The following is a 14,212-nucleotide window of genomic DNA, read 5'->3' as shown; positions in this document are numbered from 1 at the left end:
CATGTCACCGAAGCTATAAAAAACAAAATATACGTTTCGATAAAACATTCTTTGAAATCTATATTAATTCACTGTCCTTTATAATTCATAATATGGACATTATCGTATTTTAATATGTATGTAAGGACTAAGGCCTAAGTGAATGTTCAATAAATCTCTGCTCAATTTGATCAAAATCGATTCCTTATAATAATTGATTAAATATAAGTAAAACCTTTGGTCATAATAAACTAACTATATACTACACATATATATTTTCGTATTATTTTAAATCTTTTCACTATATCCGTTATATTTATTATTTTATAAGATTCAAAGTAAAAATATAATGAGATATATTGTCATTTAATATCAATAACGTGCAACCAGCTAAGAGTGTTATTGTCATATCGTTTATTTTTGCACATTACATTACACTACGCTCCAAGCTCATAGAATAATGATAATAATAACAACCTATATGTATTATAAAAAAATAGTATTATACATAATATCTACACATTACAATGTCCTTATAAACCCGTAAAATTAATTTTTTTTTATTATTATTTTACTTAGGTACACATTTTATTCAAAACTGAAAGTTTACAGCTCCCTTCCCTGTAACCCCAACAAAGTACCGAATTTAGGTATACGAACAGAGCTAATTGCACATATTGAACAAGGAGTGAATAATATTGTATGAACATAAAGTTGTAATGCGTTTAATCATATTTAAAAAAAAAATTGAATGATTGTTTATTATAATTATTTATTAGGGTATCATATTATATAATCATAGATTAAATAATTCTTACTCATCTTGATTTGGTTGAAATATTTCAGATTTTTCTACTTCTATAATAATGTAGACTATACAGTAGAATAGTTGGTAGTTACTGAGTTTAAAGATCTATGGCTTTATCATATTATAATTTATAAATTCTATCATTATTGCAAACGCCAATCGTCACCAATTCGTTGGAGACGATTAACGATTCTAATAATTTTAACAAGCATAAAAAATAAAAATAAGTCAACCATAGACGGACAAGTCGTTAAACATTACTTTAGTATTATATCATATTAAACTCGCATATTTCATCTCGTTCATGTTATTTTATAAAATATCTCAATACTTTCAGTTTGAAGTGAGATGAAGACGGCTAGAGAAAGAAATTCCTTCGGCGATGAGGTATGAACGTCTCCACCTAACCTAACCTAGAAAAATTTAATAAATTGTTTTACATTTTCGAATAAATATAAATGTGTTGCCCGGCGTATTGTATAGGCAAAATAGGTACATTACTGAAGTGTTCAATATTGTCCATAATTAAATTTTAGCTCATCGCAAGTAGGTATACATCATTTAAGAAAGTGGTTACGCACAATCCAAAACGTGTCGTACCCCGCCGCAACCACCTGAATCCACACTTCTCAGCTCCATTCACATGCGCAAAGTAAACAAATTATCTTGGTGAACGGAGTGAAGTTGTAACGGTGTTCCGTATTCGTTATTGTACACGCAGTCAAAAACAAGAATATTGAACACAACGAAAAATCGATAAAACGACTAGGGTTAAGTGTATGAAAAATATGGTGTTCAATAATTCATTAGTTATCTAGTTTACATAATTCAGTAAAAGTTGGAGAAATTATTTTCTAAAGTTTAACTTTCCTTAAAAACTACCTCTGAAATTGACAGCGCTATCCTTTCTTTAACTTCTACTGTTCAAAATTCTGCTTTAGCTGCCTCAAGCAACCACCCTCCGCCCTGGAAAAATACTAATATTCCTGCCCATATTTTGCTCTTACTTGCTGAAAAACGCAGAGCCATAACCCAATGGCAAAGATTTAAATACCCGTCGGATAAAGCAAGGTTTAATTATTTGAAAAATAGCCTAAACAGAGCTATTCTAAAACATAAAAACGAAAGTTATCACAATTATATCCAAAATCTTTCAACTAAAGACTCGTCATTATGGAAGGCCACTAAAAAATTAATCCATCACAAACTACCATCACCTCCACTCCGTATGTCTAACAACTCGTGGGCCACCTCAGACTCCGATAAAGCCAACATTTTCGCCGAACACTTAGCTAACGTTTTTAAACCACACAATATCATTCCAAATAAAACTCATACTCTAAATATTACTCGATTTCTCAAATCCCCTCTTCCTATGGCCCTCCCTGCTAAGCATACTAGCCGGGATTAAATCCAATACATCATCCGCAAATTTCCCAACCAAAAAAGCCCATGGTCACGACCTAATAAGCAACTTAGTCGTCAAATATCTACCTGAAAAATCCATCATTTTTTTAGTACTAATTTTCAACTCTATGTTTCGTTTATCCTACTTTCCTACAGCCTGGAAGCACTCAAACATAATCCTAATTCCTAAACCGGATAAACCTCCTGATATCCTATCCTCATATAGACCAATCTCCCTCCTCCCCTCATTTCAAGGCTACTGAATGCCCTCCCAATATCTATTAGTCTCGCTAGTTATATTATCTTTAATCAAAATTATTTATTGTAAAAATGTGTATAGATTGTAATTATATGCATTTTTAATAATAATAAAAAAAAAAAGTTTGAACAACAATTCATTATTCGTATGTTTTCCATATTAGATATCGGATCCATCCACAGGAGATAATATAGGTTTAATAATAGTATTACGAATTAGTAACTAATTACAATTACAATAGGTACATTGCTGATAACATTATAATTTGTTTAGAATATACCTAGACACATAGTCAATACTTCGATAGTAGTGTTTTTTTTTTTATAAATTTGCAATTTTGATTCGACATTTACAATTATTATAATTTATAATATAATATATATTATAATAGTACCTACATCTACCTAAATGTTGTAATTTGTTTTAATAAAAATGTTTTTCATTTTAGTAATAGGTACACCGGTAGATGTATTGTAATATTATATTAAATGTAGGAAAGTGGGTGAGAAAAAAATTATAAATATATTACGCTATATTACATATATTTTTTTTATATACGACCATTTTAAGAGGACGCCACACCTGTATGTGTTGTCTCCGTCTTACAAACGCGGAACATACCAAATTTAAGATCAGAAATTCAAGTCTTATGCCGTTAGCTTAAAAATTAGAGTAAGTCGATCTATTATGAAACTTGATGGTAAGAACAATACCTGTGTTTTATTGGAAGTTTTTTTACGATAATTCAGTTTTTAAGAGTTATGCGTGTATAATAAATATAAATTAAAAATGCTCATAACTCAATAATGTAATGCAATTTAATAATGTACAGTATTTTCAGCACCTACTTTCCAGTTTCCTTTAAAGTTTAAATTTAACTCCATCAATTTATTATTGAAATTTTTATAAAAACTAAATTGGTTTTTTGAAATTTGGGTTATTGAATGTTTTTGGGTATAATTTGTAAAGCTCATTGCTTTCAGTTAGTCTAGAGATGGAGAAATTATGCAAATAAGCATATTGGTTAATTTACCAAGTGTTAAAAATGGTAAAATAGAATCTAAGGTTAAATAATAAAATTTCTTAGCTATATTTTTAATTGGTAAATTATATTGATATATCTATTGTTGTATAATTGACAAATTTAGTTCTTTCTAATAATAAGAATAAAAAACTAAAAATGGATATTGTTCTGTATCAGTGAATATTTAACTGATCATAATACAATTAATAAATAATTTTAATTAAATTATCAAAATTAACAGAGCATTTGACTTAATTTTTTATGTTCAAATTCATTATTCACAATAATATTTATTTACTTTTAACTATTGCTTATATAAAGTGTCGATAAAAATTGAATGTATGATTAGTATAATTATTGTATAGGCATTTATTATAAATTGATAAAAAAGATCTCTTTACAATTCGGGATAGTTATTTTTGATTGCATTTGATTAGAGGGGCTGCTAGACAACATTTAACAAATAATTTACTGGTAAAATATATATTAAATTTTTTTACATGTAAAAATGTACTTAGTCAATTTACAGCAATCATATTTACAGTTTCAATGCATAGGGGACAATATAATATTGTCCTATATCATATTATTGAATATATTAATGGCTGCATGTACTCTCAACGATGGTATTTAACAGTGAAAATGTGCCAAACTGAGTCAGTTTCATATTAAGTGGCGAGGATATAATTAACGTTGAAGGTTTTCAGAGACTAAGTCTTATTACTGATTCCCATTCGGACACCATGGATCATTTAGTTAATATGATAACAGTATTTATTATTTTAAGTATAACTCATGTTAATTTAAGGTACACTTTAGTGAAATAATATTGGTAGAACACACATTTTAGTATTTACCACTAAAAAAAAATATGAATGTATTATTATCAAGAAGGAGAAACCATGTTAATCAAGTAATGTTTCAACAGCATATTTATAGTGACATAATTATAAACTAACAATATTATGAAATTAATATACAGCGATTTTTAATATTATATTTAAGTGTAAATTATTGAAAGTTCAGTCAATGAAAATTACAAATAGTAATCACACTAACAAGAGCATTGAGGGTATGAAGTTGAATATCTACCGTGCTATGGGCTATGATTCATATTGAATGAATTGAATAATAAATAATTATTTAAGTACCTAACTACCAAAAATTCTATTAATATAATATTTGTCACACATATTTAGATATACCTAGAAATAGTTTTTATTGTTATTTCAGTTAAGACGTTGAGTTGTTAAGTTAAATTAGACAATGCATTAGAAGCATATTATTACCAAACAAATTACAACTTAATTGACACTGTTATTAGTGATTTAATAAAAATTTGATTTATAAATTATTATACGGATAAAGATTTGTATTCGGAATAGGTAATGAATGTTAAAACATTTTTTTTGAAGTTTTATATTATGTATTTAAAATATACAGGGGACATTCTCTACTTTGGAACAGTAGCTGAACATTTTCCACAATAATGCCTGTTTGGCATGTCAGCCATGAATACTCCGGGACCACAATTTTCAGAAGTACATTCTTTCTTCAAACGGATAACCTTACCATTTTCATCAACCTATAAAATGGCAAAAATTAATTATTATGTTGTTAAAATTAATACAGTCAAGTAGCAATAACTTGAAAAACTTGACAACTCATTTTTTTTTTATTCCCTTTGAAATTAGGTATTTTAAAGCAATTTTTTTACCTCCCTTTAACTATAAGTTCTCGCGACTCAACAGTATTATTAAAATATGTATAATATGTATTCATAAAAATTTTATTTACTTTGTAAAATTTCAACACAGCCAACTTAATCTTCCTTTTCTTGTGCTTGATCTTTTTTGGTGTAGAATAATTCTTCTTCTTACGTTTCTTAGCACCACCTCTCAGTCTAAGAACCAAGTGAAGGGTAGATTCTTTTTGAATGTTGTAATCTGACAAAGTACGGCCATCTTCAAGTTGTTTGCCCGCAAATATCAAACGTTGCTGATCCGGAGGAATACCTAAATTAATTTTTTTAATAAACTTAAATAATATATTTGATCTATGAAAAGTATTTAAAATTATTTTCAACTACGATAATAATGCACTTAATTAGATTGTAAATGATCAATTAATCATCCTGTTATATCAAGTACATTTTTTGTTTGTTAATTTCCTTAAAATAATAATTAACTTTTTATTAAATAACTGATCAGTATACAATCGTCAAAATGAGGGAACATCCCTCAATTTTTTAATTCATACATTCACTTGAATTTTATTTTGTTTTTTATGTCATCAAAAATTATGGTTAAAGGGTTTCATAAGTGGCATAGCCTTGCCTCTATAATTATGAGAGAAGAAAAATTTAAATATTTAAAATATATACCTATAATTTTAATTGCCTGTTGCATTTTAATAATTATTTATGTAATTTAAAATTGTATTATATAGACTATATAGGTAGGCTCTATTACCGAAGTTTAAGAAATGAGCAGTGTGGTCAACACGAACCGTGTTTTCATCCTAGTTCAGGCATGTGCATCGGCTTGTGTTTTTATGCATACTACATTGCATAAGAATAAATGTATATGCGTGACGTCACCTTATTTTTATTGTTGGTTGCCTATATAAATTATACATTGCCCCTCAAAAAAATATACACAGTCATGATCATTGATCATACTTTATATTCCGTAGTATTTTTTCAATTATTAGTTAATTCATGTGTTAAAATAATAAAATGACGTTCACATCATATCAAAATTAAGTGATTGGTACAAATAAAATTATAAGATATTAGGGAAGTCAGATTTAAGTCTAAATTTTTTCAATTATTCTATTATCTATGTAAGATTTGGTATTGTACTAGCTCTCAGAACTACCGTATGTATAATATGATAGTTATTATACAGGCGTCAACGCTAGGAAGTCACAGTTCCGATCATAATGTGGATCTCAAGATAACATCACACCCGCGTGTGTTCTCCGTCTTACAAATGTACAACATAGAAAAAACTGTTTTGGCGTGGGACAATTTTATTCCCTCTATATTTATAATAGAACTACCAAAATTCCACAACGTTTAGAGAAAAACATTGACTGTGTTGAAATGTTTTCATTTTTTTTTGGTAGCAGTAACCAATAATTTTTAATAACTAAATAAAAAAAATATAATGTTCTCAAATTTATAACTTCAAATGTATATTAACGCTATTAATAAAAACACTATGACACAGATAAAGTTCTTCCCTATGCATTGTGGAATTTAGGCGATCCTACTATAAATACAGAGAGAGTGAAATTGTCTCACACAGACAGTTTAATTGTAAGACAGAAACAACACATGCGGGTGTGATATCCTCTTATATTGTCATTATTATGTGAACATTTTTTTTTTCAATAAGACTAATTATATGAAGTAAATTGTTAGATAGAAACAGCATTCTCTTAAACTATTAACAATAATTATCGATATAAAAACAGATAAGTTACCGAAACACAAGACATAAACAAGGTGTTTTTACCAAATTAAATAGTCGTATTATATAATATGTTACTAAGTTTCATGTTAAATTTTAATACACTTTCACACATTTCTATGTAACCACAGTGGTGTTCAGAAGCAATATAAAAAATTATAGAAGTGGAACAATTCCATGGCAGGGAGACATATTTTGAACAATTTTGTTGGTACCGGGATCATAAAGCAGAAGTAGTATCTTTTAATTGTATAATATTGTAGTATTTACCTTCTTTATCTTGAATTTTGGATTTCACATTTTCAATTGAATCCGACGACTCTACTTCGAGAGTGATCGTTTTCCCAGTCAACGTCTTCACGAAGATCTGCATTTTGCTAAAAATCAATAATTATGGTAAATTACCTTAGGAAAACGATTTTTGTTGGCAATAAACTAGTTGAAAATAAAATAGGACACGTGGTTGTAGTTTATGACATTACAATTCAATGATTCAAAATTTATTTGATAAATACATGATGTATCATGAAAAAAATAATCAATATATGGTTAGAGTTCGTAAAAATTACCTTTTTCTTCTATCCGCCAAGTTATATCGATATTCTTATGGTCCGAAATATCCACACAAAATGGAAACTTCAAACTAGAAAATGAATAATAAGCAACATGCGTAAAATATTAAAGTATGTTTCGAGTTTGATAATTTCTAATCATTAAATTTACAATGTTTGGGCCGCTGAGGGGTCGAAGGGAATTATTAAATGTTTGAGGTTATTTATCAAAGAACTTGTAATCTTAATTTTGATGTTTTTCATTATTTCATTTTGATCACCAACCCGTTCCTGTCGTTCATGATTCTGGAATTTAAAAAAATAGTAAACTGGTTAATGGTTAATTATTATATATTTCAATCATGCTATTAAATTAATTTAATTAAGTTAATAGCAATCTTGCCTGTAATTAGTTGGATAATAATAATAATTATAATATTTTGGTCTTCTGGGACTACTGTACTGTATACTGGTAACTGGTAAGTGGTACTGTGGTAGTGAATGATACAATAATTTGTTAATATTTACTGCGGCCAATCAGAATACAAAAAAAAAGCACACGACACGATAGATGATAAGTCCGACTCTGATAGAAAATGATAACCATAACGTAAACAAAATATACAAATCTATTAGATCAAATATAAATTCTAATTTTTTTAAATATATTCTTGTAATAAATTAAATACAAATTGGCTCTGAATTAAAAATATTAAATTCATAAAAATTTTTATAGTATAATAGTTATCAGGGTAAATTTTCATTTCTGATGCAATTTGTTTTTGTGTTTAATTTGTTTCAAAATATTTGATATCTACTTAAAAGCAACGTCTAAAATGCAGAAGAAACTTTTAATAATTCCACTATTAATGTTATTTGTATGTCTTACAAATACATTTACCTATACATTTTTTTTTTCAAATTATTATTTTTTTAAATAATTAACCATAATAAATGTGTGTTTATAACAGGGGAACGGATGCAATGGAGATTATACGACTAATGAATGTTCATTACTGGGTTTCAATAAAGCAAATCTTTTGTGTTCGTCTTGTGATCAGCTTAAAAAGTTCCAACTGACATCATTAAGGTATAAATATTATTTTAAGACTAGTTAAGATGTTTCTAGTATAAATATGTATTTAAGTTTAAAACAATACAAACTGGTATTATAATGTAGAATTCATTAAGTCATTTAACTTTTAAAAGAGTACATTACATATTTGTACGTTAGAAACAAAACAAAATATAAATTCAGAGCAATTCATTATAATAGGTAATTAAGAAATCAAATGGATGTTAGATTTTTGTCTCTTAAAATTTAAAATTTAACCTACGTACATTTTAAATTAAAATCTCGGAATTAGTGTAACCTTTAAGTTGAAAAAATTTGTACTTTAAAAAAATAAAATAATTAAAAACAAGAAACTGTAGGTTATGTAGAAGAAAAAAAGTATTATGTGTAGCAAGTACGTTTATAACTTTTAAATTAAAAATTAAAAACTATAATTTATAACCAAAGATAGTTTTTGTTTGAAATATAAAAATTATGGTACGCGTATGGTTAAAATAATTAAAATGATAAAAAAATAAGAACCACAAAAATATAAACTTTTATGCCTATTCTATTTCATAAACATTAAATAGGATAGAAATTGTTTTAAAAATTAAGCGGATGTTGTAATTTTATGTGTTAATTTTCACAAACAATGTATGATAATATTATAAAATACTCATTATTTATATTATTACAATTAAAAAAAAAAAAACAGTGTTTTCCGAAAACCATATTATACTGAAAAAATATCATATAGTTTTTGTAATGGTTGCCAAGTATCAAGATGAACTGGATGTTTTATAAATAATTTATTCTGAAAGTAAAATATACTATGTTGTGCGTTTGTAAGTGTAAGGTGTAAACAACAAATGCTGGTATAACATACCCTTAATGTGTTAATTATCATATTAACATAATATATACTTAAGAATATTTGTATTCTTTGTTATGATTAGAATTAGATTTAAATATAAAATAAATTAAAATTATTGTATTTTATTACAGAGAACACTGCACAAACTGTTGTCAAGTTGATGAAGAAAAATCTATTAAAGTATATGCAAAAGCCAGATTGGAAGTCTGTACTTGTAAATTTGGTGCTTATCCTCAGATACAAGGTATATGATGAATTTAATTTTAAATTGATATAGTTTATCATTTAATATGTGAATATTTTTATTTAACGTCACAATTTATTTACACATTTAGTGTTTCAAATGTATTGGGTAAGAAATTAAAAGTTGTCTATGCTAACTATAAAATAATAAGGGTCAGATTAATTGGTAAAAAGTCATAGTGCATGATATCTCCACAAAGTAATATTTTCTTTGTTTAGCCATCCACTAATTAAAATAAAAAATATTTTGATTTGTTACATGGTTGTAACTATAAAACATAAATCATACTATGTCATCATTAATATTTAATAGTATTTTTTTTTTTTAAATGAGATTTAATGATGGTTTATTTTTAAATATTATTCAATGTAAATAAGTAATAACTATATAATATTTTATAAAAAGTACTGTACAAATTATATAATTTTGTAATGTTTTAGCGTTTATAAAAAGCGATCGTCCCAACAAGTACCCTAACTTAACGATCAGATATGTACGTGGGTTGGATCCATTAATTAAGCTCATGGACAGCAGTGGAAATGTGCAAGAGGTATTAAGTCTTTAAAATCATTATAACCTATATATATAGTCATGGATCAAAAAAACTTATTTATTATTTGATATTACTAATACGTGACATGAGTTCTTCGTAAGCTGTTAAGAGGACGTGATACCCGCATGTGTTGTCTCTGTCTTACAAGTGCGTAGTTAACATAGCAAATTGTATGCTCAGCAGAACGCGTGTAGCTCCGTTAATCTAAAAATTAGAGTGAATTGACCTCTTATAAAATCTAAAGGTTAGATCATTATCTAGGCAACCTTATGGGATTTTTATTATATTTTAATTTTAAAGTGAGTTATGAGTATTTTATAATGGTAAATTGTTTGTACATCTTAAAATACTCATAACTTGCTTCAAAATAAAAACATAATAAAAGCCCTTAAGGTTGCCTAGATAATGATCTTACCTTAAGTTTTTATAAGAGGTCAATTCACTCTTTTTTAAATTAACAGAGTTACAGGTGTTCTGCTGAGCGTAAAATTTTCTATGGTACGTACTTGTAAGACGGAGACAACCTTGCGGGTATCACGTCCTCTTAAATAATAATTTTTGTACAGATACAGAATCGAGATCATCTATTTTAGGTACATTTTAATACATCTCATCTTTATAAATGTGAAAATGAAAACCTTTGAGGCCTATGTTCTCGGAAACTACTGAACCGATCGTCATGATTTTTTTTTTTTTAATTGAAGAGCTCACTGCGGAGAAGGTTTATGGCATTTGATCGATTCTCTAACTTAATAAACAAAGGAGTTATCAATTATTATAAACAATGGCCTGTTACGTAATAATAAATAATAATAATAAATCAGTATTATTCTCAACTCCCATAACTCATAGCAACCATTAATAAACAACAATTTCTATCGTAAATCTCAAAATGTCTGTTTGAGAACCTACCAGGGGTGATCAATTCCCTTTTTAAATTAGTCTATGACACTCACAAAGAATGTGGTTTTCTATTGGTGAAAGAATTTTTGAAATCGGTTCAGTAGTTCCAGAGATTACCCTCAACAATGGTAACTAACAACTCCTCTTTATATAATAGTATAGACTAGCTGATCCCGTGCACTTTGTTGCCCGTTAAATGTATCAACTCTATATGACTCAAACTTTGTTCAATTTGTTATTTAATATTTGGTGTATAGTATTCAAAATTTATCTTAACTTTTCAGTTTCCTGGAATAAAAATTCTGATACGCAGCAGTACATTATCAGGTAGGCAATCTACCTGCGGTAGATCGCGGATCCCGTGCTGTTTGTACGTATGATTTAACTCTAAAGTATCAAAGTTATACCAAGATTGTCGTTTTTACTTAATATAATCAATTAATATAAAATCCTGTCCTAACCTAACCGTACTAAAATCCGATGAATGAAATAAAAAACAAATTTAACCCTTTGTAAATATTAACCTATCTTCTTCCCAGAGGTCTAATCTACCAACTAACTATATAAATACACAGACTATAACTATACAGACTAAACTCTGGAACTACTTATCAGATCTTATATGTATATTGACAAAAGACAATAATACAAATCAACAAATATACCCGATTAACCAATATATTATACACAGGTGGATTTTCCTAAAATTTTCTTTTACATAAACCTTCTCAGCGAAATACTCTTTTGTTTAAAAAAAAAATCAAGACATTTATAATATATACAAGAAGATCTGATAAGTAGTTCCAGAGTTTAGTCTGTATAGTTATAGTCTGTATGCAGTGTTGGGAAGGAACGCGTTCCTTTTATAGGAACGAAGCTCGGAACGCGTTCCATTTAAAATATAGGAACGAGGAACGGGAACGAGTTCCTATTTTGAAGGAACTTGAACGAAAATTTCCGTTCCTCAAATAATGAAAAAATTTTAACACGTTGAGTGCCACAGTATATTTTATGAAGCGCATATAGTGTGTTTCCGCGCCAAAACTGAGCCGCGACGCCGTCGGTCGACTACGTGTCGTGTTCCGGGTCGTTTCCGGTTCCGCGCGCCAAATTAGTTCTTCTCAAACAAAACAAAATGTCAGTATAAAAATATTTTTTCAAATAAATTGAATTAAAAAAAAAAACAGATTGTTGTATCATACTATGTCCTATACTCCTATGGGCTATAAGCCTATAACATATAGCATATCTCTATGTGTGGTGTATCGTGTATAGTACACACTATACACTGTATACTATACTACTATAGTAATATACATGTATAATATTATGCAATTATGCAATATGAATGTATATATATATAAAGTTTCAAGTCTACGCTATACAACTTTTGAATTATAACAAAAAAAATCTAAGACAAATCATTTTTGTTAAAAATCGGTGCTCCTAGAAAGGAGTGAGTTAACCGATTTCAGTGGTGGTCAATGGTGTTTTTTGCGAAAAATGTTTAAGTCAGAAATAATCGGTTAACTCTCTCGGTTCGATTATTTCTGACTTAAAAATTGTTCGCAAAATACACCATTGACCACCACTCAAATTGCAAAAAAAGGAACATGAAGGAACGGGAACGCGTTCCTTTTTAAAAAGGAACGGGAACGCGTTCTTTTTTCGGGACAGGAAAGAGGAACGGGAACGAGTTCCTTTCTTACAGTAGGAACGAGGAACGGGAACGAGTTCCTTTTTAAAAGGAACTTTCCCAACACTGTCTGTATGACTGTGTATTTATATAGTTACAATATATTTATAAATTAATGTTTGTGGGTAGATTGGACCTCTGGGAAGAAGATAGGTTAATTTACAAAAGGTTTGTAAATTTGTTTTTTTTTATTCATCAGAATTTAGTAGGGTTAGGTTAGAAAAGGATTTTGTATAAATTGATTTTATTAATCCACTGTAAGTGGAATTAAGTAAAAACGACAAACTTGGTATAACTTTAATACTTTAGAGTTATACACTATAATCATACACTTAAGCACAAACAGCACGGGGTCCGCGATCTACCTGTATGATATACCTGATAATGTACTGCTGTGAATCAGAATTTTTATTCCGGGCAACGTAAAAGTTAAGATAAATTTTGAACACCATACACCGAATATTAAATAACGAATTGAACAAAGTTTGAGTCCTATAGAGTTGATACATTTAACGGGCAACGAAGTGCTCGGGATCAGCTAGTACATTTATATTTATGTAATAAACAATTTTAGCATTAAAAAAAAAAATAATCAACAATTATTTTATAATAGTAATACTCATTATATAATATATTAACGTATTTCTATGAAATTACCTGTGTAATACTTATATTATATTATACCAAACTACCAAAGTAACATTGAGTATATATTGTATATTATACTTAATGCCTGTATCACGAATTAAGATATCTTAATTCATGGCCTGTACTAACACAATATTTAATTTATAGGTTTTGGCAATCGAACGATGGGACACCGATACAGTGGATGAATTCTTGAGCACTCATTTAGAACGCATCGAAGACGATTATCGATCAAACCTAGTGTAATCGATTGAATGAATGTTATTATTTTAAACAACTATTATTTTTGAACGCGTTTTCATTTAATTTATGCACACTATAACAGTGCACATAACATTTATAATGTTAATAATATTCGTGTCCAAGTGTCATAATTATTATTACATACGATTTTAGCTGCACGCGTGCAGTGAGACCGTCTCACTATCCCTTTATAAGAATTACATATTATACGAATACGGAATAATATTATAACTTCGTGTACTTTGCTGCAGTGAATTATTATTGTTGTTGATATTATTATTGTTTTGTAAGTATAAGGAGAGAGCGTGAACGCGATGTATTATACATTTATAAATATAATGTAATGTATGAAAATATGAAATGTTATACAAACGTATATACCTAGATTAGAATAATAATAACAATAGGCATAATAATATGTACCTACCACTGTGATTTATATCACGACAACGGCGTGGTGTTGGCGTCCGCTCAATAATTAAATAGAAAT

General features: G+C 28.2%; 2 protein-coding genes across 2 annotated transcripts; one reads left to right on the top strand and one right to left on the bottom strand.

Annotated features, from left to right (window-relative positions):
- Positions 1-4,785: 4,785 nt before the first annotated feature.
- LOC132940826 (uncharacterized) lies at positions 4,786-7,682 on the bottom strand. The gene is made up of 4 exons (XM_061008607.1): positions 7,523-7,682; positions 7,224-7,330; positions 5,275-5,492; positions 4,786-5,062 (listed from the first exon to the last, which is right to left on the bottom strand). The coding sequence occupies exons 2-4, from the start codon at positions 7,324-7,326 to the stop codon at positions 4,931-4,933; spliced, it is 453 nt and encodes a 150-aa protein (XP_060864590.1). The 5' UTR covers positions 7,327-7,330; positions 7,523-7,682; the 3' UTR covers positions 4,786-4,930.
- A 429-nt stretch (positions 7,683-8,111) lies between these two features.
- On the top strand, positions 8,112-13,977 carry LOC132940825 (selenoprotein F). The gene is made up of 5 exons (XM_061008606.1): positions 8,112-8,382; positions 8,476-8,594; positions 9,567-9,679; positions 10,120-10,229; positions 13,627-13,977. Exons 1-5 carry the CDS (start codon positions 8,341-8,343, stop codon positions 13,723-13,725), a joined length of 483 nt encoding a protein of 160 aa, XP_060864589.1. The 5' UTR covers positions 8,112-8,340; the 3' UTR covers positions 13,726-13,977.
- The last annotated feature ends 235 nt before the right edge of the window (positions 13,978-14,212 follow it).

Source organism: Metopolophium dirhodum, chromosome 3 (genome assembly GCF_019925205.1).
Source record: "Metopolophium dirhodum isolate CAU chromosome 3, ASM1992520v1, whole genome shotgun sequence".
Classification (NCBI taxonomy): Eukaryota; Metazoa; Arthropoda; class Insecta; order Hemiptera; family Aphididae; genus Metopolophium; species Metopolophium dirhodum.
This window is presented reverse-complemented; position numbering and strand designations above follow the sequence as displayed.

Bases quoted from the DNA above. Each gene is read 5' to 3' on its own strand.
- LOC132940826 (XM_061008607.1), bottom strand. From the start codon at position 7,326: ATGCAGATCTTCGTGAAGACGTTGACTGGGAAAACGATCACTCTCGAA. The intron at 5,493-7,223 runs GTAAATACTACA...AAATTAATTTAG, and splicing joins CAAAATTCAAGATAAAGAAG to GTATTCCTCCGGATCAGCAA. The intron at 5,063-5,274 runs GTAAATAAAATT...GCCATTTTATAG, and splicing joins CTGTGTTGAAATTTTACAAA to GTTGATGAAAATGGTAAGGT.
- LOC132940825 (XM_061008606.1), top strand. From the start codon at position 8,341: ATGCAGAAGAAACTTTTAATAATTCCACTATTAATGTTATTT. The intron at 8,595-9,566 runs GTATAAATATTA...ATTTTATTACAG, and splicing joins TTCCAACTGACATCATTAAG to AGAACACTGCACAAACTGTT. The intron at 10,230-13,626 runs GTATTAAGTCTT...TTTAATTTATAG, and splicing joins GCAGTGGAAATGTGCAAGAG to GTTTTGGCAATCGAACGATG.